The 23,583-nt window shown below is 41.3% G+C and overlaps 1 protein-coding gene across 1 annotated transcript; it reads left to right on the top strand.

Annotated features, from left to right (window-relative positions):
- Positions 1–50: 50 nt before the first annotated feature.
- Positions 51–23,423, top strand: pnpla7b (patatin-like phospholipase domain containing 7b). The gene is made up of 35 exons (XM_007557731.2): positions 51–111; positions 914–958; positions 1,998–2,072; positions 2,280–2,367; positions 2,637–2,716; positions 4,060–4,154; positions 4,871–5,011; positions 5,738–5,897; positions 7,274–7,354; positions 7,469–7,597; positions 7,682–7,762; positions 7,876–7,996; positions 8,090–8,155; positions 10,067–10,149; positions 10,266–10,418; positions 10,535–10,612; positions 10,961–11,166; positions 11,245–11,376; positions 11,457–11,580; positions 11,667–11,856; positions 12,257–12,406; positions 13,893–13,956; positions 14,120–14,288; positions 15,644–15,826; positions 15,922–16,040; positions 17,553–17,709; positions 17,866–17,982; positions 18,304–18,373; positions 18,762–18,878; positions 19,809–19,957; positions 20,028–20,180; positions 20,280–20,396; positions 20,837–20,921; positions 21,096–21,217; positions 21,952–23,423. The coding sequence occupies exons 2-35, from the start codon at positions 920–922 to the stop codon at positions 22,015–22,017; spliced, it is 3,960 nt and encodes a 1,319-aa protein (XP_007557793.1). The 5' UTR covers positions 51–111; positions 914–919; the 3' UTR covers positions 22,018–23,423.
- Positions 23,424–23,583: the final 160 nt, after the last annotated feature.

Raw genomic sequence — 23,583 nt, 5'->3', positions numbered from 1 at the left:
CTTTTTACCAAATACGGTTTTATTTTGAAATATTGGCAGGAAGTTGTACACCGTCACAAGGTAGGATTAAGTATAAGGCATGTATACAAAAAACTTTGAGCCTTAAAGTAGGTACGTATGAAGATTGTTTACGCTGTTTCAGAAACAAACTTTTTAGTAAATGTAGAAGATTCCTCCAGCATTTTTTCAGTGCATTATTTTCTTTCTTTTTAGCGTTTATTTTCTTGTTTTATTCCTGACTCGACGGCTTGTGATGTAGTAAACACTGCTTTAACACTGTGTATAAACTCCCAAGTTTTAACATTAATCAACAAGTCATAGACATGTAGTTTTCCTCACTAAACGTGAGTTAACTCGGTGAAATAACTGACGAGCTTCACTTAATGTGACTTTGACATCCAGCTACATGACACCGAGCTGCTTGAAATATTGCTTAAATATTAAATCCTGTTGTTTAAGCTTCTCTCGTCGTTGGTTCCAGTGTATTTAAAGGTCACTTCTCACTTTGAAGTCGGCCAAAGACACAGAACTTGAGCAGAAATGACTGGCTTTACAGTAAATGAGAGGAAAAGAAACAAGTCAAAAACAAGCATATTACATTCTCTAATTAATAAGGAGCTTTAATCTATTTATCCCACTGAGCTTTGGAGCCTTTATCCGGACGTGTCCAGTTCGGAGTGAGCCTGAGAAATGGAGGTGATCTTTAACCCAGATCTTTCCGAGCATTTGCTCTGTGATCTCTGTCCTGGCGCCCAGGGCAGATCAGCTTACTGGCAAAATGACTTCAGTGAAGCACACAGGGAGAGCATGTTTCTATGTAATTGATTCTCGGATGATAACATGTTTAGGATTTAAATGTCATTTTCCACTGAGAGATATTTTTATTGGCCTGTGATCTTTTTTAATTCACCAGGCAGGCATGGGCAGCCAGGATGAGGAGGAAAGCTGTGTCTACCCGGTACGTAAATACTCGGTGTCAGGATTATTTAGGCTCATATTGGTACCACTCAGCTGCCTCTGGTGGTACCCAGAGAAGATCGTAATATGATAATGAATGATCTGTAATCAGTGGCTGATTTTGATATGAAGGATATGGCACACTGCTCAGGGGTGCAGGGCCTTGGGGGCGTCCTGAACCTTGACTTTTTTTCTTTTTTTTTAACAAAGGTTATCTGACAGTTGTTTACAGAAGCGTTTAACTCCCACAGCTAGGAAATAAACACAAGAGTGTTATCATTATTAAAATGGAAAGTTTTATATCTCGATACTGAGAAACATTGCTGTTAACAAGGTTTATATCTGGCTGTAATGTGAAACCATCTTGTTATGATTATCTTGCTCCTGTATTTATTTCCTTGCTTTAACAATTAAATGCTTCCATAGTTGTGTCCACAACAACTGTTCATAGCTGTTTGGTGTGCAGAGTCAGTGGTGAGTGGGTGATCCCAGTGTTGGGCACAACACAAGTCCTGTAAGAAAATAAGGCTGAATATAACAGGTGAGACTGCTTAGATTGGTCAGACCTGAATTAAATTATTCTACACCAGGCATCCTTTGAAATACAGGTTAGAATTTATAAAACCATTAATCTGATGTGAAAATGGTAAAAGAGTCATTTCTAATGTTCTTCTGACATCACAACCACCTTACTAGGATCCATCCAGTGTGCTGTTCATGTTACTGATCACAATTTAAACTGATAAGGGAAAAATAAAGATTACAAAGCTGTGCTGAACCATAACGAACAAGTAACGACAAGCTTTCTAGAAATGTGGTGACGAAGAAAGTCATAAGTTTTCAACAAAATAAATACTCAAGTAAAGTAAAGGTGCTCAAAAAATGTACTCAAGTACAGACCTTCCTGAAGGTACTCCACTGAATGGAGTTTGTTGGTTTATAAATTGAGTTGTAATACTCCTTTAGTTCTGTCAGACTCAGCCCGTCTCGGCTCCAGTTTGTTTCATCTGCTGGGTTTGTTTCTGTGCTGAATCTTTTAGAACCTGGGTCCACTCACCAGTGAGATCAGAGCCAAAATGGAGCAGTTTGTGGAGGAACGGACTGAAGCCAGTTTGGTGAGCACTGAGACCTACATCTTAATATTTTGACAATATGTTTTGCGGCCTTCCTTTTAAAATGAAATATTTCACATTCTGCAGTTTGCTGGGAATACCCTACAGGATGTACTGTATGTTTAGAGTCTGGTACCAGAAGCAGTTCTGGTTCTGGTGAACTGGCTTGAACTGCTTGAACTTTCTGTCTCTATCGTGTTTTTCTTCCAGTGGATTTTTGTTCTGGTTGGAGCTGTGATCACCGTCTCTGTTCTGGGAGTTGTTGTGCTGTTTGTCTGCAGAAGATACAAAAAATCAAGTTGGTGTCTTATTGTTAACTGTTTACAAGTTCACATTATATCTCTACTGCGCTGCATGTTAGCTCTTTCACATGGTAAATGGACAGAGTTGATGTGTATTAGTCCTGACCTATCAAAGCATTCGACACAACAGCCCCGTTCTCCCAGTCACTCTCACACACACATACATTCACACACTGATATCATGATTGCTAGACAACTTGCATTGGGACACCTTGAACTACATGACCCTGTTTGCTGGTCTGACTGAGAGCATATGCTGTTTCAGAGGAGGAGGCCGGCGTTCCTCACTACCGCTTCAGAAAGAGGGACAAGGTGATGTTCTATGGCAGGAAGATCATGAGAAAGGTCAGTACGGTCTAAAACAGGCAAGAAGTCTCCTGGGTTTGATCATGATGCTCTTCCTTCCAGTAAAATGTGTGAATATTGTGTTTTACAAGACTTTGTGTTGTTGCTAAAATTTAGTGGACACCAGATGTTTCGCCATCAGTGGTCCAGACTCTTCTCTCATCTTACATTTCAGACTTCATGGATTGTTCTCTGGTTACAATTTCACAAACAAGCTGATGTAGCTGAGTGCTATTGATGACTCTCAGTTCCTGATAGATAAGGTCACATCACCTCCACTGCAATCAGGTGATGCTCAGTAGGTTCAGTCCACTGATTGAGATAAGGCTGCACCGGTTGCAGTTTCTGGTCAATCCCTGATTACCAATCTTTAAGAAGCCTGGCCTGCCGATTCAGATTTCAGCCAATTCCATTTTTTTGTCTGAAATGTTGCTAAATATTTGAGACAAAATGAAATATTGTCTGAAAGCCAGAGAGTTGTTGAGTTGTTAACAGTGGAGTGACGATTACTAACTCTGCAAATGTACAGACATGACCTGGTTTGTAAGTCAAACTTCTGTCAAACCAGAGCAGAAGAGGACGGACAGTGGCTGATTTTTAAATCTTTGCAAAGGTAGATAAGATCGGTGGCAAAGATCAGCTTCACATGCCAGTATTAGCTGATCACTGATCTCCCAAAATTAAGGAAATCAGGACCAATTTTCTGGGCTATTTATCACCAATGTCAGTGTACCCCAGACTGTGGTCTTCTGGAAGGATCTTGGAACATGGTCCTGCAAATTCAGAGATAGTTATAACCCAAAAGTCTTGGTAGTGTTGCTGTTTTTTTCTGGCTTTTTGATGTTTTTTTTACTACCAGTGAATACATATGTCGTTTCAACTCAAAACATGTCACACATTTCAGGACCAAATGACTTGATTCATGACATAGGTCCATATTTATTGATTTTTTTCTTACTAATCTCTACCATTTCCGCTGTAATGATTAATATAGACCTATGGGAAGAATTGTCCATTCTTTCTGTCTTTTTTTCTGGCCCAACAGTAGACACTTCATAAGCACATCTGTCTGTCCTGTTACATCCTGCAGAACATCAGCACCTCCTTTCAGTTTTTCTCTTTTGACCAAATCTCTCCACATCGCTGAGTGGACAGATGTTCACAGGTGGCAGGACACAGCCATCAGCGTGAGAGCATCATGGCTCTTTCTCGACTGTCCTGAAGCTTATTTATCTTGTCTCACATTCTCATCCTTAAGTTTTGCTTTGCACGGTTCCTGTTTTGGTCTGGATGTGAACCTTTGCTTGCCATGTAAATCACTGTGTTTCATTTCTCTGCTGTAGGTTCAGACATTGTCCACAACTCCTGCAAACAATTCAAACTCAGCTTCACGGCAGAGAGTAAGGAAGAGGACCAAAGTCCTGTCCATAGCTCGAAAGTGAGAGCTTTTTCTGGTTGATATTTTTATTGATATGTTTGCATACAGAACAAATGTGTTTACATACAACACAATGTGGAGCATAAACATATTGTATACACCATTAACTTCAAGATGTATGATTTCAGGAACAAAGGACACGTGCTAAACACCTCTAAAAATAGATATAATAATAATAATAATAATAATAAAAGGAAATAAATATATACTAAAATAAACGCCAAAGTAAGTGAAGGAAAAAACACATAAATAAAAAAACAAAAGGCCAGGGGAATTTGCATTAATGCAAAAAAAAAAAAGAAAAAAAACATAAATGGTTGCCTTTTAGTGTGTAATTTGTTGAAATTTCACATAGCTTATTTTCTCCACTTTTAAAACGAACACGACCTCATTGTCCACTTTGGTCTAGATGGAGATAGAAATGCAACTTTTAGAATAACTTTGCATTAAAAGTGTCATTATTTACTACATGACAACAGTCATAGACATTCATAAAGATTCCTTCATGTTCATGACAGGTGTTATGTCAGCCTTATGCACACCCTGTCAAATAAAGTTTTATCAAAAGATAAGCCAATAAAACAATTGTATCAGAGCAGAAGGAGCTCAGTGTGTATTTTGAGGTTCAGGTGGGAGAAAGTTTCCTCCCATCATGAACTGACCATGGCGCGCATGAGATTTGGTCCACTGATTGGTTTTCTTGATGTGCTGGTTAGGATTCTGCGCATCCGGAGGGAACCGCCCACCCTGCAGCCCAAAGAGCCCCCTCCCTGTCTGCTCGAAGCTGATCTCACTGAGTTCGATGTGCAGAACTCCCACCTGCCCTCGGAGGTGCTCTACATGCTGAAGAACGTCAGGTTTGTAAAGAACACCACAGAGTTTCTTTGTTTTGTTTGTTTATGTTGTACCCAGTGGAGACGTACCAATCAATCAGATCTAAAATGAACCATTTTCCCTCACTAGGAACATTTCAGTTGATGAATCAAAGGGGGTAATCTTGATATTACTACCTTTCCAGCTTCATTTGTAAAGTTCTACTTTTATCAAAGATTCTTCTGCATCTTTTCTTTGGAGGTTTTGTCTTTAAAGTAAAAAGATGAGCAGTAAACCCTGCCTGGGTTCCTTCTTTCTGTGTGCATCCGTGAGCAAATGGTAAACAGCCTGTACTTGTAAAGCGCTTTAATAAGTCCAGAAGACTCCAAAGCTCTTCACACTACATTCACCTATTGATGACATGTCAAAACAGCTCAAAAATAAATGTTACTTTAACAACACCTTATACAGGACACAGGCTTGTTTTGTAACCCCCTCCCCAGTGTCACATTGTATTCATTCCACTTTGTTTCCTAATTTTAAGATTTGCACACATTTGTAATAGAAACACAGCTAATTTCTTTCTCCTTCTCCTACTGCAAAAGATCAGATAAGTTTATGTCTGCCATAATTAGTAAGTAATTACTAATTACTCACTAATTGCTAAAAATTAGTAAATGAATAGTTTGATTCTTTGCATTTGGCTAATAGAAAATAAGTATAATATTAAGGCTGAATATTGTCAGTAATTGTCAGAATGTTGCATTCAGGGTGCTCGGACACTTTGAGAAGCCTCTGTTCTTGGAGCTCTGCCGCCACATGGTGCTGATCCAGCTGCACCAGGGGGAGGGACTTTTCCGACCTGGTGACACTGATGACAGCATTTATGTTGTTCAAGATGGCCGCCTGGAGCTCTGCATCCATGAGAGTGTAAGACAAATTCTCAAAGCTTCACAAAAATATGATTATTGGATCACTTGACTTCTGTTTAAACTTTATATGTTTTAGCAGTTTTTTTTCCACTATTGTTTTTACTATCTGGGATATTTTGAACATGTCACATAAATGAGTTGTTTACTTAATAAAGTCAGTTATGAATTTTTTTGTGTTGAAATGCCCTGATCAGAATTTTGTGATGCAAGTATTTTTTAAAGCCTTAACCTGCTGATGCCAATTTTAAACCAATCTGAGTTCACTTTCAAAAGAGTACAAAATATCAAAACAATATTCAACATACCTCTTGTTAGCCCTCCTGTTGTAAATAAAGAGACGATGTCACACCACTGTGTAAAGAACAGTTACTGTTTTAAAATCGACAAAATAGTGACGGAGTTCACATTTTAGCCTAGCATTAAGATTTCATACCTGTTTATTCTGCAGGATGTACATTTTTATTTAAACTGTGACATTTTTTAACATTTTCTAGTCCAGGATGTTCCACTACAAAGTCTGAAAGGTCAAATATTTCTACACAATAAAACATAGCTAACTGTGAGTCTTCCTCCCTCAGTAGTGTCCACATAGAAGAGTGATGTTTTACTGCAAGTCAAACATCACTATATTTGATATTTCTGTCACTAACGAGACAGAAATATCAGATTTTTGTAGTTTCTGACCAAGCCGGTTACCATCCAGGGCCGACACACAGCAGAACATTTGCGATGCCAGTTCTATATCACTGGTTTTATTGGGATGTTTCCAGGGTTATGTAATGGTTAATGCTGCTGCTGCTGTTATTAACCCTGGTTAATAACAGCCTGTTGTTAACCAGGGTTAATAACAGGCTGTTGTTAACCAGGGTTAATAACAGCAGGCACTTAGGTTTTGGTAATGCTGCAAGACCTAAGTAGGCTTGTAGAAGTGTTACACTGCAGAATGTGCCTCAGGAACAAGATGCATCTGTGTAACCAGCTACCAGCGTAAAACTTTGAAATATTTGGACTTTGTAATAAAATAATCCAAGTCAGCCAAAGCTTTTCAGTATCCAGGTTGGGATTTTCACCTGAAAGTATTTTGGATCAGAAGGAAAGTGCTACAGCATGAGAGGGAACATATTAACATATTAGCAACAGACATTTTTTTTTCATAGCTGATGCAATTGTTGGTGAAGCAATCAACTAGAAAAAACACAAAAGTTAAACATCTGGTTCTAGTCTTAGAACACGTGTCATCTGAGTCATTTATTGCCGTTCAGCAGTTTGAATAGGTTCACTAAAAGTCTGGAATAAGATGAATTCGGAGCCTCATCCAGAGTGTTGGATGAAGATGTTCTCATCCAACACTGTGTCCTTCACTCTGTCCTTCAGGATGGGACAGACGCGGTTGTGAAGGATGTCCTGCCAGGAGACAGTGTCCACAGTCTGCTCAGTATCTTGGACATTATCACCGTAGGTCTACAGCCTCCTTCTCCTTCACCTACTTTGCTGCTCTTTGTTGTTATTGAACAGTCTCTCATCTATAGCGCCCCCTTCCTGTCAGTCAGTGCATTCTGTGAATTTCAGGGCTACCCGGCTCCTTATAAAACAGTGTCTGCCAGGGCTGCAGTTCCGTCCACCGTCCTGCGTCTTCCAGCCGTGGCCTTTCAGTCCGTCTTTGAAAAGTACCCAGAGACTTTGGTCCGCGTCATTCAGGTAAATCTCAGCTGCATGTTGATACTGATGCTGTTTTAAAAACATGTTCATACTGCACATCGTTGCGATTCTTTCTCCCTCTAGATTATTATGGTGCGTCTCCAGAGAGTAACCTTTCTTGCCTTGCACAACTACCTTGGCCTTACCACTGAGCTTTTCAACCCGGTACTGTAATTGCACCAGAAATCATCAGGAACTTATGGATTGTTTGAGAATAAATTGAAACACTTTTAAGACTTTTTTTTTTTTTTTTTTGCTTTTCAAAATTTGCTTATTAGGAAAGTCAGGCTATATCTCTGGTGTCTCTAGCCAATGTTCTGGGTGAGGCTCATCAACTCAAAGGGTTTCGTAGGCAGCCGTCCCACTCTGAAGACACGGCTTCTGAAAAAGCTGATGCAGGTTGGAAATGAGTGCCGTATCTCCAGGGGTTCTGTGACGTTACTCTTATCATTTTCATCTGAAGTTTTTTTGTTTGTTTTTCTTTCATGACAGAAAAGTTCTGCGCCGGGGACATGGCTACAGCTAAATATAAGAAATCTCACTCCGTGCCAGGCTCAGGTACGCACGTGTAAAGTTCTGCTCATGCATAATCAAAAACTCAGACAATCATGTGAAGAAATGTCAAGAAAATACATACAGTATCTCAGAAAAGTGAGTACTCCCCTCACCTTTCAGTAAATATTGCATTTTTTCATGGAACAACACTTTGATACAATGTAAAGCAGTCAGTGTACAGCTTATAGAAGAGTGTAAATTTGATTTCCCCTCAAAAAAGCTGAACTTCACAACCATTCATTTCTAAACCACTGGCAACAAAATTGAGTATATCCCTAACTGAGAGCGTCCAAATTGTTCCCAAAGTGTCAGTATTTTGTGTGGCCACCATTATTTTCCAGCACAACCTTTCTTGTCTAAATTTAAACTTACTCATTTATAGATATATTAATATTTTATCATATTTCCATGTACATGCTTATTATTTTATTATTTAATATGTTTTTCATACATTTTATTTTACTATAAAATAAAATGGTTATATTTACATTTACTAATATTTAACAATTTGGATGGAATAGCTTGTCAATAAATACGTGGGGATCAGTAAAGTATTTTCTGATTCTGATAACTCTTGGACAGGGAAGTTTACCAGATCTTCACAGGTTGCCATGGGATCCTCTTCCACTTCTTCATGGCATCAGTATGTTACAGTACGTTGGCATTCATGGTTCCCTCTCCACAACCAGCAGCACTTATTAAGTCCCAGACCATGACCCTCCCTCACCATGCCTGGCTACAGTCCAGAAACACTTACCTTTGTCCTCACCTGAGATGATGTCACCAGACATGGTTGACATCATCTCATCCAAATAATTTTTTGTTGCTCTCTTCATGGTGGCTATGTTGAACTTCCTGTGACCAGTATGAGAGGGTGTGAATATATAATGCTGCCTTTGTACCTGAGACCTTGCAACAGTAATGAGTGACATGACACCAGGCTAATTGGGAACAAATTGGACATTTTCACATAGGGGTGTACTCACTTCTGTTGCCAGCTGTTATGAGATAAATGGCTGTGTTTAGTTTGTTTTACTTTGTATCAATGTGGCAGATTGTTGTGTTTTGTGCCCTTAGAAAATTATTCTTACCCCAAAGGCTTTTTCACATTTTGTCATGCTACAGCCACAGAGCTCAGGAATAATAAGTTAGAGTTAACTAATTAAGCAGTGGAAGAAAAATAATACAGGATTTTTCAATAAAGAATATCTGAAAATTTGATGTGCGTTTTCATGCACCCTCCTTGTGTCAATGTTTTGTAAAACCAGTTTTTGCTTCGGTTACAGTTGCATGTTTTTTATGATGGTTCTGTAGCAGTTTGGCACATTTAGACGCTGCTTTTTTTTCTCATTTTTCTTTTCACATTTCCCCAGGTCAGACATTTTGGCTGTGGAATCTTTGTAAAAAGCAATTTACCAGTGTTGCTGGAGATTCTTATTTGGATGTAGGTCTGGACTTTGGCTAGGCCATTTTAGCACACTAAAATCCTTCAGTCTGTCCATCGTATTGTAGCTCTGGCTGTATGTTTACAGTCATTGTCCTGGTGGAAGGTGATCCTCCCCCAGTCTTTAGTCTGTTACAGTTGTCTTCTAATATTGACTTCTGCTTAGCTAATCTGCTGTAACTTGCTTTCATCTTAGGGGTGATGTGTGACGGTCGCTCTTCTGTTACACATTTTGTTTTGCACGTTTTCCAATATAACTTCAGATAAAAAAAAAACAGATTGAAAAAAAGAGACATTTAAAAAATTATTTCCAATAATTTTGTACCATGTTGCTTCTTTAATTTTTTTTTGCTGTGAAAAAACTGCTTCTCCACAGGTCTGTAATAAATCCTCTGACAGGTATCAAAAAATAGAGATACTACTCTGTGACTATTCCAACTTGGGTGTGTGTGCGTGTGTGTGTTTTGCAGGTGATGGCCCTTCAGAGGTTACCAGAGTGTTTGATCAGACTCAGTCTGCCAAAGAAGAGGCAGTGAACCAAGGCTCTGTTAAGGTCTCTATAGAGCAATTCACTTTGTTCCATTGTTAAAATGAGTTAGCTTGAATCAGGATGCTGGGAAGCTGCAGCATCACTCTTTTGGCTCAGTCTGAACGGTGTTGTCTCCTCAGTCTATTCTGAAGAAGAGTGTGACTATGCAGCACTCTCCTTCTGCTGTTTATCACTACGACGAGTCTGGAGGAGGAGGAGCCGTCCACCACAGCAAAGTCAACGTCCTCTTCCAGGCTGCTAAGAAGGATCTGCTGCAGGTCATCCAGCTGCAGGTAGCCTTCACATTAAATCTTTCAAGTTTCTCCCAGTAAGCTGAGGTGGATGTTTTATGGTACTATGATATCACTATAGAAAGGAACACATATTATCTGCTGGCGTTGCTCAACAGGACCCCAGTCTGTTGGAAGGAAGGGTGACCCTTCGCCAGGTCAAAGCTGGGTGTGTGGTAGCCCACCAAGGAGATCAAGTGAGTCCAACAGAAACATGAGATTTTTCAACTGTTAGAATGAAATGTCTGAAATTTTTAAAAGGCTTATAGACATGCTGAGGGCATGTCCTTCTACAGAGGGGAAAAATAAGCTGTAGCAAAATAGCAGCAAAAAAAAGCAAATATTCAAATAATCCAATATTTTTGCAGCATAGTTAGAGCTTTAAATCTGTTTTTAACACACAAATATGCTTTTTGTTAAAGGTTTCCTTTTGAATACTTTAGCTAGGCTCTTTAAGAGTTTCTATTTTTTGACCTAACTGGTTCTGTTTTAGATGAGACTGTGGTTTTGAAAAACTAACAATCCTTGTGATTGTCCTCTTTCAGGATGTGAGCGTGGCGTTCGTCATCTCAGGGCTGCTCCATGTCTACCAGCGTATGATTGACCGTGAGGAAGAGAGCCTGCTCTTTGTCACCCACCCTGGGGAGATGGTGGGTCACCTGGCCGTCCTCACAGGGGAGCCCCTCATCTTCACCGTGCGAGCCCACCGAGACTGCACCTTCCTCTCCATGTCCAAGGCCCACTTCTACGAGTAGGACCACACTGTCCACAACACCTCTGTCTTTTCATCATGAATAGTGTGTGACTGTATCGGTGTGTGTAACGACAGGATAATGCGGGAGGAGCCGAGGGTGGTGCTGAACGTAGCTCACACGGTGGTGAAGAGGATGTCATCGTTTGTCAGGCAGATCGACTTCGCCCTGGACTGGATGGCCTTGGAGGCTGGCCGCGCCGTCTACAGGTACGCTCAACCAGGAAACGCTTCACGGTCAAACTGAACAGATGTCCAACTCAGCATTCAGTCCAAATGTCTGCTTTTAGACAAGGAGACAAGTCAGACAGCACCTTCATCGTCCTCAGCGGTCGGTTGCGATCTGTCATCGCCAAGGATAACGGCAAGAAGGAGCTGGCTGGGGAGTACGGCCGCGGCGACCTGATTGGTGAGGTGAGCTGCCGACGCGTTGGTGTCCACAACCCTGTTAAATCGTTCAAGAGAACAGAAGAACAGCTCAGATTTCTGCGTCTGACCAGGTGGAGGCCCTGACACACCTGAACCGAGCCACCACGGTCCACGCTGTCAGGGACTCGGAGCTGGCCAAGCTGCCTGAAGGAGCACTGAACTCCATCAAGAGGAGGTATCCTCAGGTGGTCACCAGGCTGATCCACGTGCTGGGACAGAAGATCCTGGGCAACATGCAGCAGGTCAACGGGCCTCTGACCGGTAATCACAAAAAGATTGTTTCCAAACCGCCAAAGCTGCAGTTCCAACTACAGTTTAGTCAGTACTGCAGTGAAGTCAATGAAGTGGTTTAATTGGTTGACTGGTTTACTCCTCAACTCTCTGACTGCACTGAGTTTATACAACTCAAGTCCTTTAATTAAAATTTCGAAAAGCAAAAAGCATTTTTGCTGCTTTTGTTCTTTTGACTTGAGTTCAAAGTAACAAACCAAGATCAACTATTATCAAATTTTAATGGATTTATTTAAAATATTTTATGCAATCAAAAAGAAGCAAAAGAAAACCAGAGCAAAAGAAACCCAGCAAAAACCAGTGTTGGTTGTTTTCTTTTAGTTTTTGATCAGAAATCTTTTCCCAACAGAATTGGTTTTGTGTCCCCCAGGTCGTGGTCTGGGCCTTCACACGCCCACCAGTAAGTGGGATGCTGGGAATCCAGCCTCTAATCTGTCCACTGTGGCCATCCTGCCCGTGTCGGACGACGTTCCCCTCACCACCTTCACCCTGGAGCTCCAGCATGCTCTCAGTGGCATCGGTACACACACACACACACACACACACACACACACACACACACACACACACTGCTTTCTTACTGCTGTCTTCAGAAGCTGCAAGTGTCAGGAAAACTCTCCACATCTCACCTCTTGTTGTCAGAAGGGATGTTCATACTGTGCACAGTGCCAATACCCGTCAGCTTTCTTATATTTCAACACCTTATATTAACAATATTCAGTGAAATTTATAGAGATTTGATCTGACAGACCAACATAAAGTAACTCATTACTGAGAAAAAAAATAAACACCTGAAAAGATGAGGTGTGAAAAATGTACCTTTATAGTATTTGAAGATTATATAATCTGTATGTTCTGCTCTGCCGCCATGTTCTAAATAAAACACATTTGTTCCAAAAGTTACTGTATGAAGTACAAGTACCAATTTATTAGCATCAACTACTCGGTATCAGCAAGTACCTATACTGAAGTACTTGTACCATCTGTAAAAACCTGGTATCAGGATTCTCCTTACTCCTAGAAGTTTGCATATTAGCCAAAAGCCTTCATTTTAGTCTCATCTGACCAAGCACTTTCCTCTACAATAGAAAAAACTTCAAATGGTGTTCTCTGTGAAGTTTTTTCCAACACTGGGTTTTCTTTCCAGTCCTGGCAATAAGGACTTTTTTTTTTTACCATGATCATAGATCTCTGCAGCTCCTCCAGAGGGACTTTGGCCTCGAAGCTGCTTCGTTCTTAAACATGTCTTTGCACCATGACAGTAAGGTGTCTCATGTGTCATGGCTGCAGCTCAGCCATTCAGAGCTCCATCAGACATTCAAAGCTTGGGATGTTTTAGAAGGGAATTCTGCTCTACACTCCACTGAGTCCAGTCTGACCTGTCTGCTGGCTCGTCGATCTCTGTGACCCTGTTTGTTCTCTAATTTTCTCTAGAACAGATTTTCACACAACAGCTGCATTTACCAGCTTAAATTACACATGAGTAGAACCTACTCGCTATTATTATTTACACCTCATTTTTTAGGGGGAGTTGGTGTTAAGCAGGTTGAATAAAAATGCACAGCATGCATTGTAGACTTTTATTGAAGACTTTGAATCCCATGTATTATTTTCCTTCTACTGTTCAGCTCTATGCTGGTTAAATAGTTTTGTAAGGCATTGATTCTACAGGTGGATCTGACATATTTTCAGGGATCACATTAAGGACCTTATTTGGTTTTACGCAGCTTCAGACTTATGGAAAAGTTACTTAGTGAAATACTGCATCTATGCTGCTGTATGTTCCTGTTCTGACTGTATTATTGGTCCCCACTGTTCTGAGGAAATCTGCTGATAGACCAAAACAGGAAGTAAAGACTTTTATTTCATGAGAGAAACGACAAGATTGACAGGAAGTTAAACTCTTTGTCAGCACATTAACATTTATTTATTAGTGCCATGTCATTCTGTGAAGGATGTTGCAATGTAAACAGTTTTCTTGTTTTTTTGTTACGGTCATCTACCAGGCCCTACCTTACTGCTGACTAGTGACATCATCAAACAGAGACTGGGCTCTGCTGCCCTGGACAGGTTAGTCACTGATTACACAAACTCTAAGAAACTTTTCCTTTTTCATTGCATAGATGCTTTAGTGTAAGATCTGCAAACATGGAGTAAAACTTTCTGGTTGATCATATAAAACTTCCAGACAATATTCATTCATTTAATCTGCTGAACTCTTTATTTACAAAAGTGTCCATGAGTACCGTCTGTCCAGCTGGCTCGGCCAGCAGGAAGACATCCACCGGATAGTCCTCTACCAGTCCGACTCCAGCCTCACACCCTGGACCCAGCGCTGCATCCGCCAGGCCGACTGCATCATCATTGTGGGCCTGGGGGAGCAGGAGCCCACCGTGGGCGAGGTCAGAGACATCCACCTCTATATACTGTATGATCACCTCTATATACTGTATGATCACAGAGAAGTGAATAACATAATAACATTAGCTCAGACTGCTGGAAGACCTGATCTGGTTCTGACCAAAAGCTGTTTGAGTTAACAGTCCATTTCACTAAGTTGTGTGTTAGGCTGCAGTAGTCATGGTGCCTTCGCTGCCCCTTTTCCACCACCGAAAACTCCAACACTGGACCTGTAAGCATCTGAAGTTCCATGAGTTTTGGAGCAACAGAGGAAGCCAACCTGAACTGCCTCAAGATGATATTTGTTGTGATTTGTCTCTTTTTAAATAAACTGCATTGAATTGAAAGTCTTTGGCTACGTTCACACAGCAGGCAAATGCTGCAGCTTTTGCGCTGCAGTCTGAACGGCCCAATTCCTATCTTTTCACCCCAAAATAATCAGATCTGTGCTTCTTCCATACATGGAACTGATTCAGATGCATATCTGATTGTTTTCAAAGCGTCTGCAGTCAGAACAGTCATATCGTAGTTTATCCGATTTTACGTCATTGATGTGAGACATGCATCATAATTCTGCACCAGAAGAAGCCAGACTCGGTAAATCTGGATGTAAACAATGGCTGAAAATTCTGACTATAAACTGATAAAGGAAGTATGTCAGTGAAGCACATCACATCCTCGTTCAGACTACACATCCAGCCAGACTTCCTACAGAAGCCGCACTCAATGCTCTTCAAAACGCCATTGCTAATAGTTTCTATTAGCTTCCTATGTCTTCTTATGATTTTGTGGCTGTACTGTGGGCTCTAATTGCTGAACAAATGTTAAAATCGGTCCATAGGCGGTTCCATCCATTATTACTTGCGTAAACAGACCACTGCTATGTGACACTTATGTCCTAGGGACAAAAACTGTTCACACAGAAGTCTGAATCTGGTTTATTTTGTAGCATGGATGACCACACAAAAAAATAATAAACTTGATTTCAGCAAAAAATCGGATTTGAGAATCAAGATGCTGTTGACTAAATCAGATCATCAGTCATTTGTGAAAAACGTCATGTGGCTGTGGCTACGTTACTAATCATTGTTTATTCTAAAATGGTCAGGCTGGTGGTCATAATGTTATGCATCATCAGAGTCCATCTGTGTCTGCTGCAGTAGTAGCCTTTGTGTTGTCAGTCAGAGATTCACAGAAATCTCTAAATGTCACGCTTCCTAACAAGTTATATCTTCCCACCTCGTTCTGCTCAGTGATCATAGAGCCTCTGACTCTGTGGCATCAGTTAGAAATGTTGTATTGTTTCTATGGTAATGTTTGGTCGTCTGCTGCCTCCTGAAAACCGTCCCTGCTGCAGCTGGAGCGGATGCTGGAGAGCAGCTCAGTGCGAGCCCAGAAGCAGCTGGTGCTGCTGCACAGGGAGGACGGCCCGCCGCCCAGCGGGACCGCCGAGTGGCTCAACATGCGCAGCTGGATCTCCAGGCACCACCACCTGTCCTGTCCCCGCAGAGTGTTCTCCAAAAGGAGCTTACCCAAGCTGGTACTGAACCTGAACCTCCGTGGGTTATAAGGCAGGACTCACCTGCTGAGCCTTCTAGAGCATTTTCCACATTGAAGCTTGTTTCTGTTTTGCAGAGAGAGCTGTACGAGCGCGTGTTTGAAAAATCTCCGGATCGTCACTCCGACTTCTCCCGCCTGGCCAGGATCCTGACAGGAAACAGCATCGCCTTGGTTCTGGGTGGAGGGGGCGCCAGGTACCCATTCATTCGACATTAGACACATTTCTCCTTCTGGAACCTTCCTTTCTGTCCATTTCTAAACTTAAAAATTCCCAGGGTAGAAATGGACCTCCCTCGTAGAGAAATTATGCTTTGGATCGGGGGTGCACTGATAAATCGACCAGCTGATAAATTGATCTCGATTTCCTTCATTTTGAGAGATCAGTGATCGGCCGATGCTTACATGTGAAGCTAATCTTTTCCACCGATCTTATCCGTCTCAGCAAAGGTCTAAGCATCCTCTATGCTCTGTAATGAGAGGTTTAACTGACAAACCGCCACCAGGTCATGTCTGAACATTCAGAGTTAACAATAGTCACCCCACTGTTACAGACTCTGCGACATTTTTGCTAAATTTAGCAACATTTCAGACAAAAATATTGGTATCAGCGTAAATTGAAATCTGCAGATCAGCCTTCTGAATGATTGGTGATTGACAATCAGCCAGAAAACTGCAATCAGTGCACCTCTACTTTGGGTCTGACCCTGACAGAACCTTCAGGGTGGAGCTTTAGACATTTCTTCCCTCATCAGGACAGTTATTGTTTGCATGTGTTTGTATGGATCACATTAAAATGACTGTTTGTTTTGACTGTTTTTTCCCTGCACTGCTCTGGCTTGTCCTGGAGCTCTGAGAAGGTAGGACTTGTTTTCTACTCAGTGACACCTGAGAAAGCAGCACACATGTAAAAATAATGGTGAGCTTGAGCCATGATGTCCATGTGAAGCTCTGTGTTTCTCCCCACAGCTTTGTTAGTTTTAGGACATGAACTTAGAGGGTGTTGGCACTTTTCAATTACCCTGCCATGACTGTTATCATTATGTTGCATGATTGCTTGATACTACATAAAGTACAGGAAATATGTTCTGGTGTATTTAAAGCCCTTATGTAGTTCAGGGGTGAAAGGATTTATCAGATTAATTGTGATGAGGCGATTATTGAAATAATCGGCAGCTAATTTATTAATCAATTAATTGTTAACTAGAGTATACAGGCACTAAAAAGGCCATTTGCTGAATGAACAACATATTCAGATCAGTAATTAAGCTAAAACTGCATAAATACAAAATATACATTTTGACTTTAGGCACATCAACACGCTGTTATTGCATTTTAGGCAATAAAATGTTTATTTTCTTATTTTAAAAATTTGACTTTCTGGAGATGAATTGAATTTGTTTATTTGCCTCTTTTAATGCATCTCTAATATTGCAAAAAGAAAAAAAGAAGGTAAATGGTTAAATGAAAAATCTCCAAAATGTGACCATTTCTTCATCTGATTAATGGTCAGAATAATCGCTGACTAAAATATCCAGGACTGGAAGCTGCTCTGCAGTTAGTAAGAAACAGGATCAGTTGTTGATGTTGTTTCTAAGATGTTTGTCCCACAATTAGTCTGAGGTTATAACAGAAGCGTTTCTCTTGAATACATGAAATGAGACTGGTGGCTGTTTGTTTCCATAGCGACTGTATGGCTGTGCTTTCAGAGGCTGCTCTCAGATCGGCGTGCTGCGGGCGCTGATCGAAGCCGGGATCCCCGTGGACGTGGTGGGCGGCACCTCCATCGGCTCCTTCATGGGGGCACTGTACGCTGAGGAAAAGAGCAGCAGTCGGATGAGGGTCCGGGCTCGGGAGTGGGCAATGGTGTGTTCACTTACTCCAACTTTCATTCCACATTTCTCATACCTTCTCATAATGTTCATCAAAACTTAGCTACTCTTTGATTGTTTGAGTGTTGGAAAGCCTTGTTCCTCATTATGGCACCATTCTCCTCACTTCCCTCGTTATGGTTTTGTTCAGGGAATGACGTCGTACTTTAAGAAGATCTTGGACCTGACCTACCCCGTGACCTCCATGTTTTCTGGAGCCTCCTTTAACTACAGCATTAGCTCCATCTTCAAGGACAAACAGATTGAGGTAGGGTTGGAGCGCCAGCCTCCCCCAACAGCATTGGCAGGACAGTAAAGCTGTGAAGCAGAGCTCAAACTTCCTACAGGGAGATGCAAAACCATTTACACCTCTTGAACTTTTCATATTGTTTTATGTCACAATCACAAGCTTCAATGCATTTTACAGGGATTTTATGTGGCGGAAGTGAAATTGAAAAACATAAGAGTTTTTACTATGAGGGTTTTAGGGACGGTTGTGAAACTCAAATACTCATTTCCTACTTCACCACGATGATCAGAGTTTTCTCTTCTGCTGCGTTTTGTGTTTTTGTCACCCCTCCACCTCTAGGACCTGTGGTTGCCATACTTCACCATAACAACAGATATCACCGCTTCCTCCATGAGGGTCCACACTGATGGTGTGTGAAACTATCATCACTTCTCCTACAGTTTCTCTAAATATAGCAAACCACTTGTTTTTCTTTTGCAGTAAGATTTTGATGAAATGACTTTTTGAAGATGTCCACCTGCTGGTTGATTTTTAAAGAGCAGCATTGAGTCGGAGGAGCTAACGCTAATGCTATCTTTAGGTGAAACTTCCAGAAGACAGAAAAAAGAAATGATATACCTGGAAAATAAAATCTGAATCATCACAAATATATATATATATATATATATATAACATATATAACATGTTTGCTCAACAAGTGGACATCCTCCATGCATGTTTTTTCATATTTTAATCCCAGAAACATGTTATCAGTGTTTTATCCTGTTACCTCTACACTCGTCTCCTCCTCTGCACAGGTTCACTGTGGCGTTACGTGAGAGCCAGCATGTCGCTGTCTGGTTATCTGCCGCCTCTCTGTGATCCCAAAGATGGACACTTACTCATGGATGGAGGTTACATCAACAACCTTCCTGGTGAGAATCGGGCAGCTCCCACTGGATCTTAAGACTTTTAAAATCAAACAGAGTTAAAGTGTTAGCTGTATGTAATCGGTAGGAACAGTTTTTGTTGCGCCTTGCAAAAATCTGGATGTGATGCAGCAGCTCAAAAGAGTGGATAGTAGAGAAGAGAAAGAAATCTGATTCATTACTAAAATGATTTTATCTTAAAGTAGTGCTATGTTTTCATTCAGCTGGACTTTTGCTGCAGCTACAGCTCCACTCTACTACCTTCATCAGTCTTCTCATCAACTCAGACCAGCTTCCCCATTCCTCAGCATAATGCTCCCACCACTTTATTGATGGTGCAATCAGGGGAATGGGGTGTTTGCATGCATGCTTTTCACACACTTTACACACAATCTGTGTTGACCACAGTTCCAAATTTTGAATTAACATTAACAGCCTCCTCAGTCGGATCAGCACTTCTATCACCACAGTAGAGGATGGTTGTTTACAACACAGGCAACTTCTGGTAAGTTTCATAGCTTCATACTTACATCACAGGTAGGCTTTAGCGATTGGGTCAAATTTAAAATATCAACAGAGTCCACGTCTCCAGGAAGCAATCATTTCTCAGTAGCTGAGAGTTCAGGCACTCAAATAGTGTAGAACAACAGGCTGGTTCTGACCAGGATAGAGAACAACTGACCCATTTATTGTTTACCAATGGATCTGTGTGTGGGATACAAGCCCTGGTGGGTAGAAACGTTGGACTGAGTTCTATCAACGTGCTTCAGTCTGCGAGTTTAGATGAGGGCCGATATAATCCAGTGGCCGTTTTTCGGCTGGTATGGGACTGATTTCTGCTTCCAGTATTGGATCTGGACACCCCTAATTTTGAATTTGTAATGGAAAGTGACATTGGGGAACAGGTGCTGAGGGAATGTTTCTCTCCTCCATCAGCTGATGTGGCTCGCTCCATGGGTGCCAAGGTTGTCATCGCTGTTGATGTTGGAAGCCGGAATGAAACCAGTCTGACCAACTATGGCGACAGCCTGAGTGGCTGGTGGCTGCTGTGGAAACGATTGAACCCTCTGGCCGAAAAGGTCAAGGTACTGCTGCCACGTCAGACCCGCCACGGTTGGTAACTCCACACTGGCTTTACCCGCCTCTTCCCTCCAGGTTCTGAACATGGCCGAGATCCAAACACGCCTGGCGTACGTCTGCTGTGTGAGGCAGCTGGAGGTGGTCAAAGACAGCGACTACTGCGAATACATCCGGCCGCCCATTGATCGATACGGAACGCTGGATTTTGGCAAATTTGATGAAATTGCTGTGAGCTTTTTGTCGTCTTCCTGGTTTTTGTTGGATTTTCTTTTGATATGTGAAAGGTGTGTGAAGCTGGAAGGGCCGTTGCTTTGGTCTTGAGTTCAGGAGGTGGGGTACCAGCACGGAAAGACTCTGTTTGACGTGTGGCACCGCAGCGGAGTGGTGGACAGTATGCTGCGGGACAGACACCAGGAGGAGTTCCATAAAACCAAGACTGGACATGTGAGTGACAGCCAATCACAGCTGGAGATTAGGATGCATGCATGTTATTTGCTCTTTGTTTTCTAGTATTTCTGTTATGTAAACTCAAATATCTCTACAGTGAAAAACGGATGTTTTGTGTCTGGAACAGTGTAACACGTGTTATTATATGTTTTATGATACAATGAACAACAATTGAAAGTAAAAAAAAAAAAAACAGTGAAATGTTAGAGGTAAACATCTTGTTGCTGCTGACTCAAATCTCTCTTTAACAACAGGAACACAAAACTTTTTCTGCTTTCTTCATAACCTGAATATACAATTATCTTTACAATAAAATATTCAAGGAGTGCAGTGATTTCTGAACAGCATCCCTAAGTTACACAGCTCTCTGCCAGTCCAAAAACAAAAGTCACCTAATATTAGAGCAGATTTTATTTATAAATGCTGAATTCTTCCAGGTGGTCACATGTCCGAACGCCTCCTTCACCGACCTGGCAGAGATCGTGTCCAGAATTGAACCAGTGAAGAACGCTCTGATAGACGGTCAGTCAGCTGTAGAACATAGAAAATCATCACAGAATGAAACAAACACTGAAACGTAAACTTCTGTCTCCTTAAAGTTTTCTTATTTCCAACTGAAGTGTTTGGTTGTGATGTCTGTGTCAAAAGCTGTGAAGGGATCATGATCACATTGTTCCCTGCTTCATGTGCTTTCAGAAGAACCATCTGATGAGTACCAGACTGACTACGACGAGGAGGCAGTGGAAAGCGCTCTGTCTGACTTTGAGGCCTTCACTCCGGGCAGCGAACACACCGAGGGAGAGGAGACGGCTGAGACTGTGAGCGTTACAGCATCCCGTGTTTTATAGATGGACTGTAGAGGGGAAAACTTCACATGAACTCATCCTAGGTGTTAATGTTAATTCATTTTTTGGTTAGCTCAATATTTGTCTGTAAAACTTTTCCTCATAAGCCATGTTAGGGCCAGGATAAGACTTTTTTTATCATTACCAGAATGAAGTCTTAATGTTTGGAGAATGAAGTAGTAATATGAGAACTGCAACATGAAAATGAGGAATGTTGAGCGTTTTGTGAATTTACGCTTTAGTATCAGTTTTCTAAAAACAGAACTAATCCTTTAACTCTGAGTGTGTCACGTTCAACAGATTCTAGTCGTGCAGCCCAACCGGGTGGAAACACACCCAATCTGGCAACACTGATTAAAGCAAATTTTTTCTCATAATTAAAAAACTATATTCAGTACGTTAGTCTGGCTGTAGTACTCAGCTGCAGATTTTGGTCAAACAAAGTTTGACCGAAATCAAAACAGCGCCCCCCAGAGTTCACAGCGAGAACATCCCAACCTGTACCTGAGGCTGACAGCTGAGGTTACATGGCTGGAAGTCAAATGGCTGTTTCCATCTGGACAGGATAATCAGCCCAACCTACAAGAAGAATGGCTCAAATAAATAAATAAAAATTAGCATAATATTCATGTAAATAAGAATGCATGTAAAGATTTCTTCAGCAATGTGAGTAAAACCTGATAATAAACATGTTGTTGTTTTAACAGGATGAAGAAGTTCCCATCCAGGTCAGACACCGGCTCCAGAACGCCTCTCAGAATGCTCACCTTTGACCTCCTGGGAACCACAGGAAACCCATTTCAGAGCAGGGAGGAGTCAGCTGGTCTCCTACTGCTGGACCTGAGCAGGACTGGCCCGCTTCCACTGGGAAGTAGACGAGAGGTTGTTGGTTTGATCTCGAACTCCTCTGTGTGTGCTGGACCTCATGCTGACCCTGGTGTGATGACCAGTGTGTGACTGTAGAGAGAAACGGGCTGCGGTCATCAGCTACATTATATCACAGCACTGTGAACATCACATGACGTACTGTGTCCTACAGAAACCAGTTTTATACACATCATTTATTCATGTAACTGTATCATAGTCAGTTTAATGTTTCAGTGATGCAATGAAAAAAACAGCTGCTATTCTGCATTTAACCTTTGACCTGTTGGAGTTGAAGTGACATCATCCATACTGACTGCTGTCTGCTGCAGCTACGATTCAAACTATTCATCATTCAATTTCACACAACTTGTCCTTAAGATTATCAACTTCATTTATATTCTGATGCTTATTGTGTGGAAAAACTGTAAATATGAGCCAGAATTCTTCAAATGTCATGCAGACTTGTACAGAAGAAATATCTTTAAAGCTGCATGCAATATGTAACTTTTATTAAAAAAATATTATTTTTTACATATTTATTAAAACTGTCTCAGTGTTATCTCTCAGTATGATATGATACAGATAATCTTTGAAAAGATGGATCTCCTCCATCTCTTCTCTAAGCTCCTATTGTAGTCTGTAGAAATCCACTGCTCTGACCACAAACAACCAATCAGAGCCAGGAGGAGGGGCTTAGCGCTGTCAATCAACCTTTTGTACTCTGCTCAGTGTGCTAATGGCAGAGAAACAAGTTACCGTAACAGGGAAACTGTTTAGCGGCCATGCTAGCAGCTTTAGCATTGACAACAGGCTATGCTATCAGGAAGAAGCTGCAGCTTAGCACCCTCCATATGAGCACCAAACAGAGGATGATTGACAGCGCTGAGACCCGCCTGCTGGCTCTGATTGGTTATTTTCTAGTTATCACTGGGAGAAGATGGAGAAGCTCGACCTTTTCACAGATTATCTGTCTCATACCAAACTGTCATGACATGGTGACAGTTTCAGCAAATATGTAAATAAATATTTTTTTTTATAAAAGTTACAAACTGCAGCTTTAAGTACAACGCTTTGCGTTAGTATTCACCCCCCTTCCGTCTCCACATTTTGTTTTGTTGAACATGAAACATACAATTTTCTGTCTGGACTTTATGTAATAGAACAATGCAAAATTGGGATTAAAACCCCTAAACTGTCATCCCCAGAACAATTAGATGTAAGTGAGTGGGTCCATGAGGACACCACTGTCCACATGACAGCTAAGGGTTTTAAACTGTGGTGTGGAAGTGAAGCATCGTTTTGGTCTGTCTCCTAAAAGCCAAAGGATACTAGTAGATGTCACATAGCTACTAGTGATATCTACAATCACTAGTAGCTATGTGATGTATAGTAGTAGTAGTATAGTGTAGTAGTATGCAAATTGTAAACTGCATACTGTTTACAATTTGGTTTATATAGCCCCCTTTATTTAG

The sequence above is a fragment of the Poecilia formosa genome, unplaced genomic scaffold (genome assembly GCF_000485575.1).
Source record: "Poecilia formosa unplaced genomic scaffold, Poecilia_formosa-5.1.2 Scaffold91, whole genome shotgun sequence".
Classification (NCBI taxonomy): domain Eukaryota; kingdom Metazoa; phylum Chordata; class Actinopteri; order Cyprinodontiformes; family Poeciliidae; genus Poecilia; species Poecilia formosa.
Note: the sequence above shows the minus strand (reverse complement) of the source record. Positions and strands in the feature narration are given on the sequence as shown.